General features: G+C 32.9%; 1 protein-coding gene across 1 annotated transcript; it reads right to left on the bottom strand.

The window, feature by feature from the left end:
• LOC148945527 (uncharacterized) lies at positions 1–20,853 on the bottom strand. The gene is made up of 4 exons (XM_089099109.1): positions 20,710–20,853; positions 15,406–17,331; positions 6,351–6,546; positions 1–379 (listed from the first exon to the last, which is right to left on the bottom strand). The coding sequence occupies exons 1-4, from the start codon at positions 20,744–20,746 to the stop codon at positions 208–210; spliced, it is 2,331 nt and encodes a 776-aa protein (XP_088955235.1). The 5' UTR covers positions 20,747–20,853; the 3' UTR covers positions 1–207.
• Positions 20,854–26,362: the final 5,509 nt, after the last annotated feature.

Here is a 26,362-nt window from a genome sequence, read left to right as displayed (position 1 = left end):
TTGTGAAATATATTCCATTTTATTCTCATTTCTTAATACAAAATAAAAACCAAGTAATAGAGGCTTAACTGACAAATTAAAAGACGATACGACTAAAAAAAAAGGCTATTACCTTTTTATGAACGATAAGACAAAAGTATATAAATAGTAAAACTTGGTTGAAAACTATTATTTCCAGGTTGATTTTCTAAAGTTTTATGTTGTATTTCAAGACAATTGGGGGACCTGGAACGGGGGTCTGGCATAGGGTGGTCTGAAGAGCTGCTTTGGCTTTTCAAATTTTGACGTAAAACCTGGCTCACTGGTCGATGGTCTTTCTGTGCTTTCAAATTTCTGTTTTCTATTTTCATCTTGGGTTTCACCTTTTTCTTCATTTGGGCTGAAACAAATGTATTGAATAGTACATAATTAAAATAAGATGATTTTTATAAGTAATGAGGAAGATCGTGATATGTTTAAAGGGCCTTTGTTCTGCTTTTGTATGGTTAAAGGGCATTGAAATTGTTGACAAAAACCTTTTATGACTATTAACGGCTGAATTTATGACTATTATGGCTTTTGTATGCTTAAAGGGCTATTGGAATTGTTACCAAAAACCCTTTATGACTATTAAGGGCTGACTATTTATGACTTTTAAGGCTTTTGTATGCTTAAATGGCTATTGGAATTGTTAACAAAAACACTTTATGACTATTATGGGCTGACTATTTATGTCTATTAAGGCTTTTGTATGCTTAAAGAGCTATTGAAATTGTTACCAAAATCCCTTTATGACTATTAAGGGCTGAGTATTTATGTCTATTAAGGCTTTTGTATGCTTAAATAGCTATTGAAATTGTTACCAAAATCCCTTTATGACTATTAAGGGCTGATTATTTATGTCTATTAAGGCTTTTGTATGCTTAAAAGGCTATTGATATTGTTAACAAAAAACTTTTATGACTATTTAGGGCTGACAATTTATGACTTTTAAGGCTTTTGTATGCTTACAGTTCTATTGGAATTGTTATAAAAAACCCTTTATGACTCTTAAGGGCTGAATTTATGACTATAAAGGCTTTTGTATGCTTAAAGGGCTCTTGAAATTGTTACCAAATTCCCTTTCTTACTCTTAAGGGCGGAATGTATGACTACTCAGGCTTTTGTATGCTTAAAGGGCTATTGGTATTTTGATCACAATCACTTTATTTCTATTTAGGGCTGACTATTTAGGAATATTAAGTCTTGTGTATGATTAAAATGATATTTAAATTGTTAAAAGAACCAATTTATGACTCTGAAGGGCTGAAAATTCATGACTTTTAAGGCTTTTGTATGCTTAAAGGGCTATTGGAATTGTTACCAAAAACCATTTATGACTATTAAGGGCTGAATTTATGACTATTAAGACTTTTGTATGCTTAAAGGGCTATTGAAATTGTTACCAAAATCCCTTTATGACTATTAAGGGCTGATTATTTATGTCTATTAAGGCTTTTGTATGCTTAAAGTGCTATTGAAATTGTTACCAAAAACCCTTTATGACTATTAAGGGCTGATTATTTATGACTATTAAGGCTTTTGTATGCTTAAAGGGCTATTGAAATTGTTAACAAAAACCTTTTATGACTATTTAGGGCTGACTATTCATGACTTTTAAGGCTTTTGTATGCTTAAAGGGCTATTGGAATTGTTACAAAAAACCCTTTATGACTATTAGGGGCTGAATTTATGACTATTAAGACTGTTGTATGCTTAAAGTGCTATTGAAATTGTTACCAAAAACCCTTTATTACTATTATGGGCTGATTATATATGTTTATTAAGGCTGTTGTATGCTTAAATGGCTATTGATATTGTTAACAAAAACCTTTTATGACTATTTAGGGCTGACTATTTATGACTTTTATGGCTTTTGTATGCTTAAAGGGCTATTGTAATTGTTACCAAAAACCCTTTATGACTATTAAGGGCTGACTATTTATGTTTATTAAGGCTTTTGTATGCTTAAAAGGTTATTGAAATTTTTACCAAAATCCCGTTATGACTATTAAGGGCTGATTATTTATGTCTATTAATGCTTTTGTATGCTTAAAGAGCTATTGAAATTGTTACCAAAAACCCTTTATGACTATTAAGGGCTGATTATTTATGTCTATTAAGGCTTTTGTATGCTTAAAAGGCTATTGATATTGTTACCAGAAACCTTTTATGACTATTTAGGGCTGACTATTTATGACTATTATGGCTTTTGTATGCTTAAAGGGCTATTGGAATTGTTACCAAAAACCCTTTATGACTATTAAGGGCTGATTATTTATGTCTATTAAGGCTTTTGTATGCTTAAAGGGCTATTGAAATTGTTACCAAAATCCCTTTATGACTATTAAGGGCTGATTATTTATGTCTATTAAGGCTTTTGTATGCTTAAAGAGCTATTGAAATTGTTACCAAAAACCCTTTATGACTATTAAGGGCTGATTATTTATGTCTATTAAGGCTTTTGTATGCTTAAAAGGCTATTGATATTGTTAACAGAAACCTTTTATGACTATTTAGGGCTGACTATTTATGACTTTTATGGCTTTTGTATGCTTAAAGGGCTATTGGAATTGTTACCAAAAACCCTTTATGACTATTAAGGGCTGATTATTTATGTCTATTAAGGCTTTTGTATGCTTAAATTGCTATTGATATTGTTAACAAAAACCTTTTATGACTATTTAGGGCTGACTATTTATGACTTTTAAGGCTTTTGTATGCTTAAAGGGCTATTGAAATTGTTACCAAAAACCCTTTATGACTATTAAGGGCTGATTATTTATGTCTATTAAGGCTTTTGTATGCTTAAAGGGCTATTGAAATTGTTACCAAAATCCCTTTATGACTATTAAGGGCTGATTATTTATGTCTATTAAGGCTTTTGTATGCTTAAAGAGCTATTGAAATTGTTACCAAAAACCCTTTATGACTATTTAGGGCTGAGTATTTATGTCTATTAAGGCTTTTGTATGCTTAAAAGGCTATTGATATTGTTACCAAAAACAATTTATGACTATTTAGGGATGACTATTTATGACTATTAAGGCTTTTTTATTCTTAAAGGGCTATTGAAATTGTTATAAAAAACCCTTTATGACTATTAGGGGCTGAATTTATGACTATTAAGACTTTTGTATGCTTAAAGGGCTATTGAAATTGTTACCAAAAACCCTTTGTGACTATTAAGGGCTGAATTTATGACTACTAAGGCTTTTGTATGCTTAAAGGGCTATTGAAATTGTTACCAAAAACCCTCTATGACTATTAAGGGCTGAATTTATGACTATTAAGGCTTTTGTATGCTTAAAGGGCTATTGAAATTGTTACCAAAAACCCTTTATTGCTATTAAGGGCTGACTATTTATGTTTATTAAGGCTTTTGTATTCTTAAAGGGTTATTGAAATTTTTACCAAAAACCCGTTATGACTATTAAGGGCTGACTATTTATGACTATTAAGGCTTTTTTATGCTTAAAGGGCTATTGAAATTGTTATCAAAAACCTTCTATGACTATTAAGGTCTGAATTTATGACTACTAAGGCTTTTGTATGCTTAAAGGGCTATTGAAATTGTTACCAAATACACTCTATGACTATTAAGGGCTGAATTTATGACTACTAAGGCTTTTGTATGCTTAAAGGGCTATGGAAATTGTTACCAAATACCCTCTATGACTATTAAGGGCTGAATTTATTTCTATTAATGCTTTTGTATGCTTAAAGGGCTATTGATATTGTTACCAAAAACCCTTTATGGCTATTAAGGGCTGACTATTTATGTTTATTAAGGCTTTTGTATGCTTAAAGGGTTATTGAAATTTTTACCAAAAATCCGGTATGACTATTAAGGGCTGACTATGTATGACTATTAAGGCTTTTGTATGCTTAAAAGGCTATTGAAATTGTTACCAAAAACCATTTATGACTATTTACGGCTGACTATTTATGACTATTAAGGCTTTTTTATGCTCAAAGGGCTATTGAAATTGTTATCAAAAACCCTATATGACTATTAAGGGCCGACTATTTATGACTATTAAGGCTTTTGTATGCTCAAAGGGCTATTGAAATTGTTATCAAAAACCCTTTATGACTATTAAGGGCCGACTATTTATGACTATTAAGGCTTTTGTATGCTTAAAGGGCTATTGAAATTGTTATCAAAAACCCTTTATGACTATTTAGGGCTGACAATTTATGACTATTATGTCTTGTTTATGCTTAAAGGGCTATTGAAATTGTTACCAAATACCCTTTATGACTATTAAGGGCTGTATTTATGACTATTAAGGCTTTTGTATGCCTTAAAGGGCTATTGAAATTGTTACCAAATACCCTTTATGACTATTAAGGGCTGAATTTATGACTATTAAGGCTTTTGTATGCTTAAAGGGCTATTGAAATTGTTACCAAAAACCCTTTATGACTATTAAGGGCTGACTATTTATGTTTATTAAGGCTTTTGTATGCTTAAAGGGCTTTTGAAATTTTTACCAAAAACCCTTTATGACTATTAAGGGCTGACTATTTATGACTATTAAGGCTTTTGTATGCTTAAAGGGCTATTTAAATTGTTACCAAAAACCGTTTATGACTATTAAGGGCTGACAATTCATGACTATTAAGGCTTTTGTATGCTTAAAGGGCTATTGAAATTGTTATCAAATACACTTTATGACTATTAAGGGCTGACTATTTATGACTATTAAGGCTTTTGTATGCTTAAAGGGCTATTGACATTGTTAACAAATACCATTTATGACTTTTAAAAGACGGAATAAATGTTGGCACAAAAAAACATATAAATAAATAATAATATACATTTATAAGGTCAATACTAAGTTTATCAACACTATATCGATGACACTGGTATAAATAATTTGGGTTCGACTGTGAGAATTTTGAAGCATCAGTTGCTCTCTTTGCGCAATTAAGTTAAAAAAACAAGTTTTCTCAACTGAAAGTAGGGAGCAACATTTAAATTTAAAACGAGCAGAAATTATTCCCTGTACGAGGTTACCTGTTCCCCTCAACACCCCTGTCTTCAAGCCAAAGTTTTTTAAGAACTTTAAAAAAAGGTTTTAATTCTAATTGCACGGGCTTTTTATCTTAGGTTCTTATAGAATTAAGACAAAACGTCAAACTTTAGCGTAAAGAGCATGGTATTGAGGAGGAGCCAGTCTACCTCATATAGGAAACATTTTCTGTTCGTTTTAAGTTGTAATGTTGTTCCTTACTTTCAATAGAACAAACTTTTTCTTTTTTAATTTAATTTCTGATCGTTTTTCGAACAAACCAAAGAAATCTACCCTTTTCGTGGAAAATCTCCACTTCCGACAAAAAATTTCTCCATAGAAAGTTCCCCCCATGTAAATTTCTTCTGTCTGGAAATTACCCCGGGAAAATTCCATCTTCGCTACGAATTCCCCCCCAGGAAATTTCTTTCTTACGACTCAACCTGCAAAATACTCAATTAATTTGTTTTGGTAATTTATTTTCACGGTTCAACGTAACAACAGTGATAAAAAGACTGTAGCGAGATTGATCAAATCAAGAGTCAGAAATTGATCATAATAAAACCGAAGAAAAGTCGCAAAAATTTGAATTGCTTAGTTTGGAAAAGTTTTGAAATAACTATTTTAGTAAGAGAAAGGGCTTTGAAATAACCACAATACAGAAAGCTTTCAGGATGCATTTGTTGAGTCAGTAAGCGATAACCTATGTAACTATTATTTTATGAACGATTATTTATTGCTATTATTATTTATTATTTTTTTATCTATTAAAAAATTATGCTATTATTATTATTTATTATTTTTTATTAATTATTGTTATTTATTAATCAAATAAAAAAAGAAAAGTCCACTTAAAAGTCAAATAAAAGAAATCAACAATTAACCTTTGTATTTTCTCAGAGCTTGGCAGGTTACGTCTCTTTCTGATTAGTTAGGCTACCTCACTACCCATAGTTACTAACTTATAAATAGAGGTCACAAGTCTCAACCCAGACATCCAGGTTTCCACCAGGTGGAAATAGTTACATTTATTTTACACTACCTGGTCCAATAATCCCTTTTACTTTACTGCATCACCACCCCAAAAACTGCATTGTTTTAAAATAATTAAAAGAAAGACTATAAAAATTTCTATTTTAGTTAGGAATGGCCCTAATCTGGGTCAAGAGGACCAAATCCGAATTCTTGCTTAATGGCCTTACGATTTGTAGATGACTGAGGAAAAACCAACTGGCAAAAAAGATCCCAACCTCATATTTAGATACACAACATAAATGCCACTTTTCAAAATTTTATAAATTGGAATTAACTTACAAGTTGTACCCTGTACTGGTCTTGCCACCACTAAATCTTTGGCAGGAAACATCTGACCACCACTGACACACATTTAATGGCTCATTGAACAAAGTGCCATTTCCACACAAGAAGGATTGTTTCATATTTTTGCCATCTGAATCAGGGATGCAAATGTGGAATACTTGACATCTTGTTTCAACGTCAGCATAATAACCTAAAATAATATATAATCAAGGGGCTACAAAATGTACCACTATGCATACACCCAGAAAATTAGTATATTGTAGACTGTATATGTTCACTGAAGGGATTTTGGGACTCATAACTATCTTATTGCTATTATTAAAAGTTCACTGCAGCACCTAGCCACCTAAGACGAACGCGGCTACGCACAGTCCTCACCAACCACATTCATTAAAAGCTTCACTCCTTAGCATCTCCCTAGAAGTTTCATCTTTTTTTTAAATCCTTCCTTACAATTTTATTTCATACCATGCTAGACCTACTTTTCTTTTGGCCTTAAACGGACGACCAAATAGCACATTTTTTGATAGTCTGTATACCTTCAACCGTAATATATTGCCAAGCCATCTTAGTCTTTATTCATTATAACCTTACACAGTGCGGTTTTTGTTTACGACTTAGGTTACGAGACTACTAGACTACTGTTTTTTTTGTGCTTCAGTACAGCAGACGAACAAATAGGACTATCCTTATGCGATTCCTCTGGAGAACATTTGACAGAACTTCCTCAACATTTCAAAGCTCTCCTGTCTTAGATCCATGTTTCGTAAGGTACTATATGATATTAAATATATGCTTATGTCTTTTAAGGTTTGACAACTCACAAATAGTGAAGCTTTACGGTTTTGGTCAGAAATTACCATCTCCATCAACAGCAGATTGCGGTTCTGGCGGCACTTGCCCCCTTGTAGAAGATTTACCGATTACACAGGTAGAGGTGAGAAAAATAGCCATAATGGAACTCAAGTTTTGTTGATGCCACCCATTAAACTTTAATTCTGCATCTGATTCTGATCAGCACCCCATTTATATTCACACCCCCCCCCCCATATAATTCGAGAAGACCGTAAGTTTTCATTTTTGTCAATGATTGGGGGCTCACCAATTTAATTCAATAAGATCCCAGTGCACAAGGAATAAAGTTTAGGAACTTATGTATTATCCCAAACACACTCAAGAGGTTTGCTTTGTTTAGTCTGAGTAAAACTGTTTTTTTTCTAATATTCGGTTATAATTAGCTTGTTCTTTCGCGAAATGAACTGTGATGCAGGTTAATGTTAATGTTTTTTGTTTCATTGTGATATTCACGTTCTTTATTGTTGTCTTTTTGTTTATTATATTTTCTCTTTTTTCTGGTATGAATCATTCCTACTGTCTCTCAGAAGATGTGGACTTGATTTTCTGGGCCTTTCTCAAATACTGCTGAATAAGAGAAGCGAATAGAGAATAATAGATGTGGCTAGGTTAGGTATTTAATATAATGCGTTCTGGACATCCTGTTTTCCATAACTACTTGTTGTAGTTTCCATAATTTGTCACTAAAGTATTATATTTTCATCACATTTTGGTATATTTCATTATGATTAACCTAACTTCTCTGATATTACACAAGTACCGAAATTTATTTAAAGTATAATTTAATCGGAGTTTATTATATTTCTATTTTTATTATAAAATAAAATAAATTACACTTCTGATATAATTAAGTTAAATATAGTAAATTTTAGTAGATGTAACATAAGTTAAATATAAGAAAAATAAAATAATTTAATACAAGTTAATAAGATAAGTTAACACATGAATTAAATTAATAAAATTTAAAATAAGGTAATATAATTTAAATGTAAATAAGTTAATAAAATATAAGATAAGTATAAGTTATACTTTATTATATTTAACTTATATTTATAGAGTGTAATAAATATATACTATAATTTTAGTTTTATTATACGTTAAATATAGTAAATTAAATATGAATTTTACTTCTATTTATTAAGAAAACTGTATTAGTTATAGTTTATTCCTACCTTTCTTTGATAGGGGACTTCTTAGATTCGTGTTGCATAAATTCTTATAGTGCAAATTTAAATAGCTCAACAAACTTATGAATACAAATTTTACTTAAAAGGCATGATAGCTTGCTAACTAGTTTAAAAACGCTTCTAATTATCAAGAATTTAAAATAATTCTTAACGACCCTTTATTTATTTTTGTAATACCAACTTCGTCTTAACAGATGCCAAGTACCCCAATTTATTTAACTAGATTTGCTGTTTTTACTGCAATCAGCTATTTGATTTGCGGCAGACTGGAGCCAAAGCAGGGTTGCCAACGTTTTTGTATGATCCGTCAAATTTCTTCCGTTTTTTGCTGCAAGTATATGCGTCCACAACGGTTCAACGGTTCAATAATGTTTATGCGAAGTTTCATATCTGACCAGCAATACTTAGCCTTCACAAATTTGCCCTTTGAATATTGTTCTTGGCTTCTAGAACTTGATTTAGCCTATTCCTGTGCATATACTTTTTAAATATCTCATAACATTATTTACGGTTGACATAACATTATTGAACCGTAAATAATGTTATGAGATATTTAAAAAGTATATGCACAGGAATAGGCTAAATCAAGTTCTAGAAGCCAAGAACAATATTCAAAGGGCAAATTTGTGAAGGCTAAGTATTGCTGGTCAGATATGAAACTTCGCATAAACATTATTGAACCGTTGAACCGTTGTGGACGCATATACTTGCAGCAAAAAACGGAAGAAATTTGACGGATCATACAAAAACGTTGGCAACCCTGCTTTGGCTCCAGTCTGCCGCAAATCAAATAGCTGATTGCAGTAAAAACAGCAAATCTAGTTAAATAAATTGGGGTACTTGGCATCTGTTAAGACGAAGTTGGTATTACAAAAATAAATAAAGGGTCGTTAAGAATTATTTTAAATTCTTGATAATTAGAAGTGTTTGTAAACTAGTTAGCAAACTATCATGCCTTTTAAGGAAAATTTGTATTCATAAGTTTGTTGAGCTATTTAAATTTGCACTATAAGAATTTATGCAACACGAATCTAAGAAGTCCCCTATCAAAGAAAGGTAGGAATAAACTATAACTAATACAGTTTTCTTAATAAATAGAAGTAAAATTCATATTTAATTTACTATATTTAACGTATAATAAAACTAAAATTATAGTATATATTTATTACACTCTATAAATATAAGTTAAATATAATAAAGTATAACTTATACTTATCTTATATTTTATTAACTTATATTAACTTATTTATATTTAAATTATATTACCTTATTTTAAATTTTATGAATTTAATTCATGTGTTAACTTATCTTATTAACTTGTATTAAATTATTTTATTTTTTTTATATTTAACTTATGTTACATCTACTAAAATTTACTATATTTAACTTAATTATATCAGAAGTGTAATTTATTTTATTTTATAATAAAACTAGAAATATAATAAACTCCGATTAAATTATACTTTAAATAAATTTCGGTACTTGTGTATTATCAGAGAAGTTAGGTTAATTATAATGAAATATACCAAAATGAGATGAAAACATAATACTTTAGTGACAAATTATGGAAACTACAACAAGTAGTTATGGAAAACAGGATGTCCAGAACGCATTATATTAAATACCTAACCTAGCCACATCTATTATTCTCTATTCGCTTCTCTTATTCAGCAGTATTTGAGAAAGGCCCAGAAAATCAAGTCCACATCTTCTGAGAGACAGTAGGAATGATTCATACCAGAAAAAAGAGAAAATATAATAAACAAAAAGACAACAATAAAGAACGTGAATATCACAATGAAACAAAAAACATTAACCTGCATCACAGTTCATTTCGCGAAAGAACAAGCTAATTATAACCGAATATTAGAAAAAAAACAGTTTTACTCAGACTAAACAAAGCAAACCTCTTGAGTGTGTTTGGGATAATACATAAGTTCCTAAACTTTATTCCTTGTGCACTGGGATCTTATTGAATTAAATTGGTGAGCCCCCAATCATTGACAAAAATGAAAACTTAGTCCAAGGTGAAATTTGCAACAGTTTTAAATTTCCTTAAAATCTATTTAAAGTTTTGCTTCAAACACTTTTACTTTACTTTTACTTAACTGCTTTTCTTGTTTTGTTCTCACTTCATCTCAGAGATAGACCTACTCAGAAATAGTATGGTAAAAACTTGTACTTGAAATTAAACTAAAAAGACAGTTTTTTTTTTCAGCTGAAAGTAAGGAACAACATTAAAGCTTAAATCAGATATTTTGAGAAGACAAGTGTTTTTCTTCTTCAGCAATATTTGAGAAAGTGCCAGAAAATCAAGTACACATTTTCTGAGGGAAAATGGGACGATTCAGACCAGAAACAAGGGAAAATAAAATAAATAAAAAGACAAAAATAAAAAACATGAACATCAAAATGAAACAAAAACCCAAATTATAAAAATTAAAAAGCTATAAATGCAGAGTAAAATAACAGGTGAAAAAAAGTTACAAAACAATAAACCCGAATCAAAAAAGGTCAGCCACTCAGCCAAAGTCTAACGACTAACGATTTTCTCATTTAGAAGCGAGACAAGTGACTAAGATTCTTTCAAAGTATAATCATCTACTGAACAAGTACTGACAAAACTCTCCAAAAGTGACCCTGCGTACCTCAGCGCCTCTAGGCGCAAGTACTACTTAATCGCTCCGAGCCAAAGTACTTTGCTCCCAGCCAATCGCTCCAGCCAATAGAGCGTGATTCAGGTGACGAGTTACCCAGAAATTTGTATTGAATTGTGTAACTGAGGGTCTTAAAAATGACCTAAGGGTCTGTGTAAATTGTGTAACAAAGGGTCACTTTTTTTGGGTAGAGAGGATATGTTTTGTCAGTACTTGTTCAGTAGATGATTATACTTTGAATTCTTTCAAGTGAAACAAAATAACAAAGCAGAGAAATATGTCGCTTTTGTCCAATTTTAAATAAAGCTTGTTTAGCTCAGTATCTTTTAGATCTTTTAGCCCTCGCTGAGAATGTTCATGACCACCCACACCAGAATAATTTATTTGACCAGGCTAGCCTAACTTCTCATGACAAGGGTTTAGTCTATGGGCACCCATATGGGGGGGGGGGTAGAGGGGGCTCCAGCCTCCCCTGGCTTAATGATGCTGCCTTATATTTTTTTTGTTTTGTTTTGAGATTTCTATTATACAGCTTTGGAAGTTCCAATTAGACCAGGTAAGTCCCCCCCTAAGACTCAGCTTATGGGCGCTTATGGTTTAGCCCAGCAACACAGAGGCGCTTGAAATACATAAATATCAAAATTTAGGTTTGGCTCTTAAGAGGGATGTGGGGGATTCTAAAATAATGGACTCTTATTTTGGTTTTCTCAGACGAAAATCTAATAATTTATTCATTCTTAAGATAAATTCTATACTTCTTCCACATTCGCAACATGATACGAATTCTTGACCCCTCAGACTTAGAGAATCCTGTTCTAAAAAAGCTTTATTTAAAATTTGACAAGTGTGGCGTGGTTCTCTGCTTTATTATTTTATTTCGCTTGAAATAATCTTAGTCGCTTGTCTAGATTAAATAAAAAACAAGTTTTTTCAACTGAAATTAAGGAGCAACATCAAATCTTAAAATGAACAGAAATCATTACTTATACGAGGGGGGATGCCCTGTCCTTAGTATCTTGCTCTTTACGCTAAAGTTTTCTTTAGGGCATTTAAAAAAGGCTTATTACTCTAATTATACAACTCGTGTGTTTCAGGAGTCGTTGTTAAGGAATAGGAATTGGGACACAAAATCAGACTTTAGTGTAAAGAGCGAGGTATAGAGAAGAGGGCAGCCCCATCATATAAGTAATAATTTCTATTCATTTTAAGTTTTGATGTTGCTCCTTACTTTTAGTTGAAAAAAACTTGTTTTTTCTTTAATTTCTGATCGTTTTTTAATATTGCCGGAAATCCAGGCACTCTTCCATGTAAAATTCCCTCTCCCCGCGGAAATTCCCTGCATGGAAAGTTATTCCCACGTAAAATAACCCCCCCCCCCCCACCACGCCAGGAAAATTCCTCTCAGACGATTCTATTCTAGCTGAAAATCTCCCGGAAAAGTTTATTGCAGACGGTTCCAGGTGAATTTTTTTTCTTAGCGCACTTCCGGTTGAAAAAGACTTTCATTTTAAAATATTTTTTTTTCAAATCATTCCTGAAGTCCCCTCCCGTGAAAAACTCCCCCATGGTATATTTCTCCCGTGAAAAATCCTTCCTCCTACGGAAAGATACTCTAGACAACTTCAACCTGGTAAAAATTTATCCCGGGCAATTCCTCTTAACATCTTCGCACGTAAAATTGACTCGGAAAAGAGAAAGTAAGACAAATAAAAACAATTTCGTATATGAATTCTGGCAAATTTTCCCAGTGTAAAATTTCCCTTGAAAAGTTAATCCGCCGGAAATTTCCCTCCTCAAGGAAAATTCTCCCCGTGGAAAACCCCCCAGCAGAAAATTCACCACCAGTCCCCTCCTTGCCCGAAAAATGTATCGATACTTCCCAATAACAAATACTACACGCAAACAATGGGCAAATTATATAACTTAAAGACCTTCCCCAGGGGCTGTGGGGTGTCATGTTATCTCCAAAAGCATAGTTATCGGGCCTTTCAATCATAATGAACAAAATTGCTATCTCAAAATTTTGATCGGGCAACTTCGAGGAAAAAGGGGAGTCGGGAGGGCTAGTTGCCCTCAAATTTTTTGGTCACTTAAAAAGGGCACTAGAAATTTTAATTTCCGTTCAAATGGGTTCTTTTCCGATGACTATTGGTTTGAGGTGATCACTACCGGAGAAAAAAAACAAAAAAACAAACAAATAAATAAACACGGATCCGTGATTTTTCTTTTGGCAAAAAATATAAAGTTCCACATTGTTGCAGATGGGAGCTTGAAACTTTTACAATAGAGTTCTCGGATACGTTGAATTTGATTGTGTGATTTTCATTAAAATCCCTTGACTTTTAAGGGGTGTTTACCCCATTTTCAAAAATCAGGCAAATGTTCTCAGGCGTTTAGCTTTTGATGGATAACACTAAGCTTAATGAAGCTTATATATTTGGAATCAGCATAAAAAGCGAATTTCTTTGATACATCTATTACTATCAAAATTCTTTTTTTTTATTGTTTCGGTTACTATTGAGCCGTATCGCTCCTTACTTACTGTTCGTTACCACAAACTGTTTGATTCTAAATAAGAACATCGTTAATAGATAAATTTTGGGTGAGTTGTAGACCTTTTTTGATTTGTTTTTTTTTCTTCATCTGAATTTTTATTTATTTTTTACCTGTTATTTTATTCCGCGTTGATAGCTTTTTATTTCTTCTAATTTGGGTTTTTGTTTCATTTTGATATCTGTGTGGCTTGATTTTGTCTTTTTATTTATTTATACTTTTTTTTTCTGGTCTAAGTTGTTCACATTTTTGCTCAGAAAATATGAACTTGATTTTCTGGGACTTCTCTTTAAGAATGATTTCCTAAACACAAGGGCCGTGCAATTAGAATCAGAACCTTTTCTAAAAGTTATTTAAAAAGAACTTAAGCGTGAAAAGAAGGGTATTGAGGAGGAAGTAGGCCACCTCATATACGGAATAATTTCTGTTGGTTTTGAGTTTTAATGTTTATTCTTACTTTCAGTTGAAAAAACTTTTTTTTTTGTTTAATTAAGCGTAAATAAAGCATTTTTGAAGTCTCTTCGCTGATAAATGACAAACAAATTATGCATTAAAATGTTATTACTCTTAGCTGAAGATAAAAAAAAAAATTAAAGATCAGGAAAAGATTTAATCTGATAACGGAAAAAACTTAAAAATGTCTACTTATTTTGTTTCTAAGTGTAATCCATAACTTTTTCATTGCATATTGATTATCATATTTGTTTCGGTTTTTTTTTTTCATTTTCTTTTGCTTGTTGCTTTTGTACATTTAATTTTGGGTGGACAAAACATGTTTAGAAGGGGCTTTTCAGACTAAAATTGTACTTCATGGATGGAGAGCAGAATTTTCACACCTTCTTCAAGAATTCACGCTCTTTTTAGCCTACAAAATGATGAATAGGACTGTTTCTTTCCATACTCTTCACTATCCCAAGAAATTCTGGTATTAGTCTTTTAAATTCACCCAGCCCGGTAAATAGCGAAATATGAACTTGCAGCTTCATTTACTTTTAGGAAAATCATTTTTATTACTTTTTTTTAAATCACCAGATATGGTTGAATGGCATTAATCTAGGCGTAAGTGAATTAATTTTTGGTTTTTATTGTTGTTTTTCAGAAGGGGGTGCCTAAAATTGGTCAAATGGCTAAGTAATAATATTTTACAGAGATAGTGGGGCCTTTTGACTTCCCATGATATGCTTTATCTAAAAATCATTTCAATTATAAAAACAAAAGATTATTGTTTGTCTTGGTCTTAATTGGTCTTGATTTGTCAATATCCTAATTTATTTGTTTGTAATTCGTCAGTGTCTTCTTTTAATGTTTCAGTGCAATACTCTTTTACCTCCTCTGTATTTCAAAATATGTACCATTTTTTCCAAGTTTAATTATGCATCTACTAGGGCTCCCAGTATCCTGAATTTTTCAGGGTTTCCTCAAATTTCCCTCAAAATAGATTAAATTCTCTGTAATTTTTGGTAACGTTAATTTTTGGGGAAATTTGGAGAGCCGAATTTTCTTTTGGGATTGAAATGTCAGTATACTCAAATCACTGGTCTATACTCTCCTAAGTACCTAGTTCGCTAATGATTACGCAAATAGTAAAATAAAAAATCTTAAACCCCTTCAAACCTTGGGCGATTTCTCCTACTCTTATGGATTTTGACTGAAGCCATGCCTCTATATGGGTGAATACTTTATTAAATACTTTTTTTTACAAAAAGACTAATTTGAATCTATCAGTTACGAAACACGGGGTTTGTTATTCACTACCTCCAAGATGATTCGGGATGTCTAGCTTTCGAGCACACATACCTGGGGTTTTTCCATCACAACTGAAGGATGTCTCTGGCACTTGACCATACACAGGGTAATCAACTCCAGGTGTTCCAGGAACCAAATCTCTTAGATCGTTCACTTTGTTTGGCAGACTAGTTGTTGAGCCTTGAGACGGGGCAGGAACCTGAAGATGGGGATAGTTTCCTGCAAACAAGGGTCGACCGAATATATCTAGCTGCTGCAGCTGACTGAAGTCACCTGGAAAGGATGGATATAATCCCCCACCAGCATTTGTCCAAGGAACTTGTCCTCGGCTATCTTGCAATAAATTTTGTTGAGGAGAAAAGTTCTGAAATCCTCGCATCTTTCGTTGATCCTTTTCCTTGTTGTCCTTCTTCTCATCGTGTTTGTGAATGTCGTTATCATTGGGGTGAACTTTGGCAGCAAACTGTGGGGGGTTATCTATTTTCCCAAATGGATTGAATAAAAAAGGAGGTCTGTTTAAAAGCTCTACTTCAGGTAAGTACCCTGTTTTAAGTGGATTGAAAGAGCTATTTCTCAGCGATTCTGGAACTCCACCATAAGGATGGTAAGGATTGTAATTAGGTGGAAACATTGGCTCACCAAAATTATTTAGGAATAAATTTTGGGGTCCCTGATCAGCAAGAAAGGGATTTATTGGAAACGCCTGCAGAGGACTAGACAGACCACTGACCGGTGAGTTTTGCCCTAAATTGTTTGGAAATTCTTGCTCTCTCAGAGGACTTCTAGAACCAAATGGATTTTGCCCCTGCCGATTAGGGAACTGGTTTTGATTGAAGGGGTTATTTGATCCTGGATATTGTCCATTCTGATTAAAAGGATTTTGGTTGAAGGGAGTTTGACTCGGAAATCGTCCATTGTAGGAGTTTGCTGGAAATTGATTATTATTATTAAAAGAATTTCCGGCAGGATTTCTATTGGTAAAACCATTTTGTCCTTGAAATTGATTAAAAGGGTTTCGACTGAATGAATTTTGGTTGAAAGGATTGTAGTTCTGATTTGAAGGATTGTAAGGATTAAATGAGGGGTTGGACTGACCCATAAAACTATTTGTGTTATTGAAAGTATTAAATGCTGGCTGTTGGCCTGGATATCTGTTATTGAATGGATTGAATGCTGGCCGATTTATAGTTGAGTTTGAGGGGAATCGACCATTAAAAGGAGGGAAGTTTTGGCCGGGATAAAATGGACCTTGGCCAGGGTAGTTTTGGGAAGGAAATCCTTGTCCAAATGGACCCATCGGGGTTTGCCCAAATTGTCCGGGATATCCTTGATTACTCGGTTGACCCTGGCTAAATTGACCAGGAAATGTTTGTCCTTGTCCAAATTGACTGGGTCCAAACTGGCCTTGACCGAATTGACCTTGACCAAACTGACCATTTTGACCCTGCCAAGGTCCAAAGCCTCCTCCTTGGTTGGATTGAAATGGATAGCCGTTATTGCCACTATTTTGACCTGGGTTTGAAAAAGGATTTTGGCCATTGGAATTTTGCCCAAATTGACCATTTTGATTATTAAACGGTCTATTTACAGAATTCCCTGAAAACCCTCCCGAAGCACCTGAATTAGGAAAGTTCCCATTTTGTCCATACTGAAAGTTTTGAGGTGCAATTGACTGGGCAGCATTCCAAATATTTGGAAAGTTGTTGACACCATTGTTTGGTAGGTTTGGCTGTGCTAGTTGCCCAAACTCTTGCTGGTTAGGGGGTTCAAAGCCTTGATTTCCAATTGACGAAAAAAGAGGATTAAAATTTGGGAAGTTCTCTGGTATAGGCTCTGGGGATGTCCATGGGTTGGGCAAATTCCAAGGAAATTGGTGCGGTTGCCTTTGAGAATGTTGCGGGCTCCTCGGGTGATTCGTCGAAGTTGATTGTTGCTGTCTGGAATTCGTATTGCTTGCATGGAGCAAATTCGTCAGACCTAAAAATAAAATGAAATCATAAACAGGGGCTGTTCAAACCTCTATTTGACAATTTACCACACAGAAATTGTTTGACAAGGCTCGGAAAATCCAGAGGGTCCTGAAACATTATTAGAGTAGTAGGTAGCGTAATTAGGTTGATCGTTTGAAGTTTGAGCTTACTCCAAGGAAGGCTAGCATGCAAAAGTTCATTTTTGGGAATAGGTGTTTTTATTAGAAGGGGAAATTAAAAATTGAAAAAATCGTAAAAATGATGTGAACATTATGAAAAATTCTTGAAATTAGTTTGAATACTATGACTTCAGTGAGAAAAGGCTAAAGTGGCTATTGTGTCCAAGCCTGAGTTATGGTTGGGAAAGATTAGGACTATGTGGCAGTATCAGCATTGCTTATCATCAAGGCGGTACCCAGAGGGGGGGGGGGTTGAACCCCACACCCTGAAATGTTTGATTGACTTGTAAATGGTAACAAAAATGGATATAAACAATTTTGTATCTGTTTTTTGATGTTTTGTTTGCGTGTAACCCCCCCCCCACAATAAAAACAATATTTGAGTAAAACTTCCTCCTTAAAAAAATCCTGCGTACGGCCTTGCTTATCATATACATAAAAATATTTGAGTGAACAAAATCATCTGGCAAATTAGAAAGGATAAGGCAAAAAAATGAAATACTTATCCCCTTCTAATCTTCTGCCGCGAAGTAGATATGGTTGGAGCTTATTTGATGAATTAATGGGAAAGGTCCGTATTAACTTCGATAACGTCTAGACACAAATAATTTTTTTACTGATGCTTTGGCAAGAACATAATTTTTAAGATGCAAAGATCAAGCACTGCTAACTGCTGACTGTTTTGATTTTAAACTAATTATAATCTAAACTTATGTAGAATCTAATCAATTTAGATTATTAGCTTAAGATCATTAAAGTAATTTAATTTATTTTAGTTTATTTCAACCTAAATAGTTTCTTTTAGTTCAGTTAATTTAATTTTAACTTTAATTTTTTAGTTTAGAACTATTGATATAAGTTTAAGACGCAGAATTAATTTTTACCAATTTTACTGTTTTATCTCCATACCTTTGCGGATTTAAAAAATTAAGATTATGTTTAATTAATCGCTCTAGGTCTGTTGCAGTATCCACCAAAATTGCTGTTGCTGCAACTTCATAAATAACTAAATAAAAATTCTGTTTGTAGCTTTGGTGATTTAGCCAATAGGAAAGAGTAAAGGTAACTCATAGTTATGTAACTTATTTATGGGAGGCTTAAGAGTATAGTTTGTGGGTTACCCATACTTTTCGGCCTATAAGCCAATTGAAATTATAAAAAAAATAACTTGGTTCATTTTAGTAAGGTACCCTCTAATTAAAGATTGAGAAAATCTTTAAACAAAACAATTATCGACTGTTTTATTTTTGAACTGGCTGTTCTAGAATAATTGAGGGATGTAAAGTCTAAATTCTTTTTTACTACGCTGATAGAAATTGTAATTTTATTTATAAATAAACTGCATACTGTAAGATCTAATTTAAAAGAGAACACTAGGAGCACTTTCATAGAGAATATAAAATTAACTATTGAAACACTTTGCTTAATTTATATTAATTTAAAGTCTTACGTTTTTGTAAGCTTTTAAATATTATCTGTAATTTTGCTGTTGAAGTCCAATATTTTGGTTGTTCTAGGCGAATACCCCCCCCCCCGGAAAATACTCCCCCCAGTAAATACCCCTCTCCGCGGAGAATACCCCCCGCGGAAAATGCCCCCCGGAAAAAATACCCCCCAGGAAAATTCACCCCCCCCCGCGAATATACCTCTCCCCCGCCGAAAATAACCACCCCCCGGAAAATATCCACCGGGACCCCCCCCCCCCCCGGAAAATACCCTCCAGTATCATTTCGGTGTCTGAGTTTTCAGACCAGATAGAAATATTCTCGTGCTCCTAGCATGCAACGTCAACACAGAAAAATGTTCTGCTCCCGATATAAATTTTGCTGAATAATATAAAAGCGAAGAGTTCTTATGAAAATTTACGGACTAACATTTAATGTAAAAGAAATTACCTAAACCCCCTTTTTTCTACAAGAATGTTTTCCAGAAAAAAAATAGTATGCAGTTGCCCCTGTAACTCAGTAACTGAAACAATTTATTTTGATTCTGATGAAAAATAGCCCAGAATTTTGTAATTGCGAAAACTTGACTTTAGGAAGGCGTGCTATTTAAACACTAATGTATACTGCTGACATAGCGTTACTAAATTGCTATTCAATTATGCGCGTTCACACTATTTATTGACAGGAAATTCGTTATCTGGAGCTGCTGGGAATATTTCACGCCATTGTACACCCCTTCAAATAAAATCCCCCTCACTATAAAGGGGAGCAATAAATTCCGTCTCAGGAACTTGGGTACTTATGCACTATATCTTACACACGAACGAAGTCAAGTTTTGTTAATTCTAATGAAATGAAATAAAACAGGATGAAAATATAATAGTTTAGAAACAAATTTGGGCTATATATTTGTCCATTTTGGGGGGAGGGAGGTTTAGGGTCAAGCTTAGCATATATTAAATACGCAGCCTAACCTACCTAACCAAAATACAAATGAATGTGCTTTGTCAGTTTAATATACATTTAATGATATTTAGTATTCAAAATCTTAATATTATTTGATTCATTAAAGTTATAAAAGTAAAAACATTAATATTTTTTCAGTTAAGTCAAATAGTGTTCTGGCCTTAGGAAGGAATAGGGTCTTAAGCCCTACTCATGTTAATTTCTGCTTGTTTTGAGTTAGACTCAGTTATTTATTTCTGTTCGTTTTGGGTTTCATCTATTTGTCGATGCTGATTTGTGGTAGTTTCACGTTTGGTAGATCATTTGATTTGATTTTTGCTCACTTTTGGTCTAATGGGGTTCTTTACTTTTCTTTTTAAATTAATTTCCGGTAAGGAGCAAACGTAAAGCAAAGATTCAGTACATAAAAGATACATTATATATATATATATATATATATATATATATATATATATATATATATATATATATATATATATATATATATATATATATATATATATATCAAATCAATTAAATACGGAGCCTGATTCATTTTTGAAGCTTTTACATTTAGATTATTTGTGGTTTAGGCCTTTCTTTGCAGCCTTTTTAGCCAAGTAAGTTACATACTGAAATGTCCGTACTGATAAAAATACTCTCCTTTGAGCTGAGGCCCTAAATAATTATCTTACAATTAAATCATTATTAGTTTTCGTCAATTAGGTTGTAAAAATATATAAAATATTAATTACATTATAATTTTTACATGAAAGTTGTATTTAACATATTAACCTTAAATTCAAAATAACATACCCAGAAGAAGAAGGCTTATCCTGAAAAGCTTTCCCATCTTTGGTCGAGACAGTATAACCTCCACGCTTGTATGTCAACTGATTTATTTTTCTTAATGCAAATTGTATCAATGACTCGTTTCTATCTGAACTTGGCTTAAGCTGATCATTCATTGTTCATCACGAAGATCAGAACCTTTCCTTTGAATAAAGGAAAAATAATTTCTTAAAAAACCTTGACACTTACTTCCTTCTCGTGAGCTGAAATTGTCTCCATTCTTCTTTTCCCTGTTCCTTATCCGATTTGTCAAAAACGAAAAAGACAAACTAGATGGTAAGGGTGACAGGAATAACTAATCAGTATTATAAAAAATTGCAATTATTTTTAGTTTCCTTAATGAGTACTTGTGTTAATTTTCTTCAAATTGGAGCAAAATACAGTAGAGGGTGCCGGGTCTATACTCATCTCTCGTTAGCGTTAGGATTTCTTTTATGAAATCCTTATCTTCAGCATTAAAACTTGTAATAATTAGCCAAGCTAAATAAATAGCTAGTGGAAATAGAAGTAGCTGTAACTCAAAAAGTTTTGCGTAAAATATACTGTCCAACTGATATTTCTGTTTTCGTTCATTTGATATAATATATTCCAGCCAAGATTACATCTTTCCTGTATTCAAATTACTTCATTTTTTCCCGACGTATTTCGTTTCCCCTTTTTTACTCCTAGACATAGTCATTAAATGAATTTTATTAATATATAATTTAATTTATCTGTCATCTACCTTATTTAGACTATAGTCATTGTCAGAAGTAGTGGCACATACTAGCTTTGCTCCGCCTTCGAATCATTGGTTAACGCTAAGTTAACCAAAAAAAGGCAAAGGAAAATCTGACTGCCTTTTGGCAATCAGTCCTCGCAACCAAAGCATACTTCTCTTTTAGCTTCAGTTCCGGTATTAGATGAATGAGTAATACGATCATGGTGGCAGCGGTAGCTACAACCTAGTAAAGAGCGAGCTACATCCCATAGTAACCAAAAGTTAAAAAGCGCCTGAAAAAAAACCTGCATAGTACAGAAAAATTGCTTTCTGACACAAAGCCAAGAATGGTGACTATTATTTCGTTTCATCTTAAAAGTAAAAGTTTATTGCAAAAAAAAATTACTGTTATTTAGAAAACCCTCAAACTCCTCGAAAATGATGTCAGATCGAAATGAAAAGTGTACCATTGGAAGCAGCATAGTCAAAAACCTACTCTAGGGGAATTATAGCCCCCCTCCTTGAAAACAAGGAAAATCACTTTTTTGCATGGGTAGCACAGATCTGTCTCCCTTTTTTTCTTTTTTTTTCAACAGGCCTATTGGGCTACCAGAACACCATAGAGAGATACTTAATGGCTCATTCAAAGCTATGTCTCGTATCTACGTGGTTTTTATAGATTCTGCCATCTGTAAGAACCATATAGCGCTAAAATGGCACTTTTTGTGCCATTTAAAAAGGGGTGGCACTAGCTTGCTACCAAAAGATCGTAGACAGATCACTTATAGCTCATATAAAAGATATTGCTCATATCTACGTCCTTTATATAAATTCAACCGCCAGTAAGTTCCAAATGGCACTAAAGACGGCACTTTTGGTGCCGTGTCTCATGTGGAAAAGCTGGGGCTGTTAGGCTAGCAGAACTTATAAGAATGATGTTTAATTGCTCATTAAAAAGTTATTGCTTGTATATACGTATTTTTTTTTCAATTTTACCATTCTTAAGTGCGATATAGCCCTGAAAACAACACTTTTAGTGCCACTTCTTAAGTGGAAAAGCCCTGAAGTACAAAACAGTAATAGTTATTATCCAGAACCCTTAACTAGAGGTTTCGAAGAGCCCCTCTCATACAATCCCTCCTTCAGCCCCCTTAGTAAGTTTCACAAGTCATCTGCTCATCAGTAAGCTACTGAATCATTAGCAGGCTACCACACCATCTTAGATAGATGTTTAATGGCTCAATTAAAAGCTATTGCTTATAATTACTAGGTTGTTTTAAAATTCTACCATCTATTAGATTTCAAAGATTTCAATAATAACTATTTTTTGGGGGAATTTACAATGAGCTCTTTCTCATGGTTGAACCATTAGCTGCAACCTAGTGAAGAGGGAACCACAGCTTGTAGTAACTAAAAGTTAAGAAATGTTAAAACGTTTTTTTTCTTCTTCTTTTTTTCCAGGCCGAGCAGGTTACTAGAAGATCATAGAGACATGCTTAAGAGCTCATTCAAAAGCTAATTCCATATGTACATTGTTTATATAAATTCCGCCAACTGCAAGTGTCATATAGAAAGAAAAAAAAGGCACTTTTTATATCGTTTCTTGAGGGTTGGGGCTAGCGGGCTACCAGAACATCTTAGATAGATTTTTGATAGCTCATATAAAACATTTTGCTCATGCCTACTTTTTTCCTATAAATTCCACCATCTTCAAGTTTCAAATGGCACTTAAAAAGGTACTTTTGATGCCGTGAGTAGTGATGCATCAATGAAACGAAGAGGAGTGGTAGTAAATTACTGTATCAATGAAAGGAAGCGGTCAGGTGGGACTTTACTGTGTCAATGAAAGAGAGCAGGCAGGTGGTACATTACTCTATCAATTAAAGAGACAAGACAGGTATATGGATGTTTTATGTTTATGGATTTTTATTGCTGTATTTGTTTTATATTTGATGTTTCATTGTATGGGAGTCTGATTGTTATTGCAGAAATGGTTTTTGATATATGGTTGAATATGTGTGTTACTTTATGATTGATTATACGGACTGTTATATGGTTGATTTTTTATTCAATGTTTTTTTTGTATGGATGTTTTATTGTATGGATATATGGTTTTTAATAGTTTTTCAGGCTGTTATTGTTGTTTTATGTTTATGGATGTTTTATTTTGTATTGGTGTTATATTTGATGTTTCATTGTATGGGAGTCTGATTGTTATTACAGAGCTTGTTTTTGATATATGGTTGAATATGTGTGTTACTTTATGATTGATTATACGTATTGTTATATGGTTGGTGTTTTATTTAATGTTTTTTTGTATGGATGTAATATTGCATGGTTATATGGTGTTTAACAGTATTTTATTGTTTTCATTTTATTGTACTCTAATGATGATATTTTTCTTTTCCAATGATACGATTTCTTACATTCAGGGTATCTTCCCATTGATTTTTATGAAATTTGCGTTTGATGTAGGAATCAAACGTTCGACCCGTGATTTCCTATGGTAATAGAAAGACGCTTTAATCGATGGAACCAACAAGCCATTGAACATATTATGATCTCAGAGATACATCCAATATATTGTTTCTGGGACTTTGCCCAACTGATGTTAAGCGTCACAATATCGTAACAAGTTCATTCCATTGATTTATCAATTGGATTATCAATTGGATTTGTTACGGGGCAAATTTATGGCATCACCGTGAGAATATGCATACCACGATGACTTGAAATGCATACTAGACAGACAATTTCTTCTGATGCTTGGGCCCCAAATCCTACCCCTATCCCTACACCCCTCCCTCCCTCAACCCCTCCCACCCCATACCAACCCCCCCCCCAACCCCCACTTTTTTCTTTCCATCCCCCTTCCTCTATCCCTCCAACCCCCTCCCCCATCCCCCAATTTATTTATTTTTTTGGGGGGGGGGCTTCAAAACTATTCAACTTTTTTTTCTTTTTCTTTTTTTTTTAACATGTTATTTTTTTACTTATTTCAAATCTCTTATAATGACAAGAAACATACTTAAAACATACGAAATTCATATTTAATTGGAATAAGCAAACACCCGCCCAGACACACAGGCAAAAAGAATCAGAGTGACAAAAACGCATTTTCCTCTAATAAATTAACTGAGGTAAACAAAGCTTTAAAGTAAATGCCTATATTAAACATTTATCGGAATGAATTAGGTACGTCTTTAACAAAAAACGGATCATTGCGTGGCATTGCTGCTTCTGAAACTGCAAAGCCAAGAATATAATTTTTTGATAATTTGAAATCGATTGTTAATCTCAAAATTTTCACTTTATTTGACTTTTTCGGCATTGTTTGGCCCAAATTGTTCATTTATAGTACAAAACGGTAAGACACGCCACTCTAATGTGGCAAAATCTATTAATATATCTAAAAAGAGCACGATAAATCTCAATTTCTCTTATAATGAGTCTTTGTCCGACTTTCTAGGGCCATGATTTTAATATACCCATTCCTAGGAAAAAATACCAACAGCAAAAAACAAGCAGATTGAATACCTGTTTTTTTTCAGAAAAACTACAATTATTAAAACAAATTCTTAAAAAGTTACCTAGAACTGTTTGATAATGGCTAATAATTTATAAATGATTGGTACACCAACATTTTTCTATACTTATAAAGCTAGTAGCAAGTAGACAAAAATGTAGTATAATGCACATATAATTTAAATATACAATAAATAATTATAAAGTCATAAGAGAATTAGCCTTAGAAATCGTAAAATGTTCAATAAATATGCCTAATAAGCAAACTCCCCCCCCCACAAAAAACTGAAAGAAGCTTTATGATGAATATCCATTTTTATGTTTCGATTCAGTGCCAGGGCAACGATCAGTAGCATGTAAAGCTGTTGTTTCTCGTTATTGTTTGGTTTTCCCCTAGCTACATCAATTAAGGAGTTAGCCCCCGAAACCACATGCAAAATAAAGCTTTATACCACAAGAAGATTAAATTTAAAACGACAAATTTTCTGCCTATTATTCCCCTATTTTTTATGGTTAAGTGAATGAATGAATCTGTTTTATTGGAGAAATTTCGATCTAAAAAGGAGGTTACGCCCTATGCTGGCCTCTGTACAGATGACTATATGAATCAAACACTTACTTCAATCGTAAAAGCATTTTCTGGAACAGCTACTCTTAACACTAAATATAAATTAATTTTTTGAATAAAGAGACATTAAAATCGACCCTACCACCCAGGCTGATTTTAAGAAGTTTCTTTGAGATTTTTGAAAATTTGGGTATAAAACAGTCATTTTTTGAAAGGAAATTCAAGGCTGTGTTTTTCTTAAGTAACTAAAGGAGTTGTATCGAAGAATGATGCAACGTATTTCATATTTTACTGGAAATCAAAACTTTAGTCCTGACTAGGACCAAAACACTATCAAATAAAAACTATAAATAAAGAAAAAATTTAAAAAATCATATAGAAAAGATTGCATTCAAGTAATAAAAGGGATACTCCTTCTACTGTTTCAGATTATTAAACAGTGAAATATTTTTTTCAGCTTAATAGAAGTGTCACATCACCATAAGAAAAATAATAATAGAATAAAAAATTACATAATTTCTCTTTCATATACCTTGTTACACTTGAAGCATCATATTAAACACACACACACACAAACACACACACACACAAAGAATAGAAGTGTCACATGACCATAAAAAAATAATAATAGAATAAGAAATGACATAATTTCTCTTTCATATAAAATTTTACACTTGAAGCATCATATTAAACACAAAAAAAAAATCAATAAACAAAACAAAAACAAAAAATAACACACACAAACACACACACACACAAACACACACACACACAAACACACACACACACACACACACACAAACAAATACACACACAAACAAAAA

This window comes from Artemia sp. Qi Xiang Cuo, chromosome 13, assembly GCF_049724085.1.
Source record: "Artemia sp. Qi Xiang Cuo chromosome 13, ASM4972408v1, whole genome shotgun sequence".
In the NCBI taxonomy this organism is placed as follows: domain Eukaryota; kingdom Metazoa; phylum Arthropoda; class Branchiopoda; order Anostraca; family Artemiidae; genus Artemia; species Artemia sp. Qi Xiang Cuo.
Note: the sequence above shows the minus strand (reverse complement) of the source record. Positions and strands in the feature narration are given on the sequence as shown.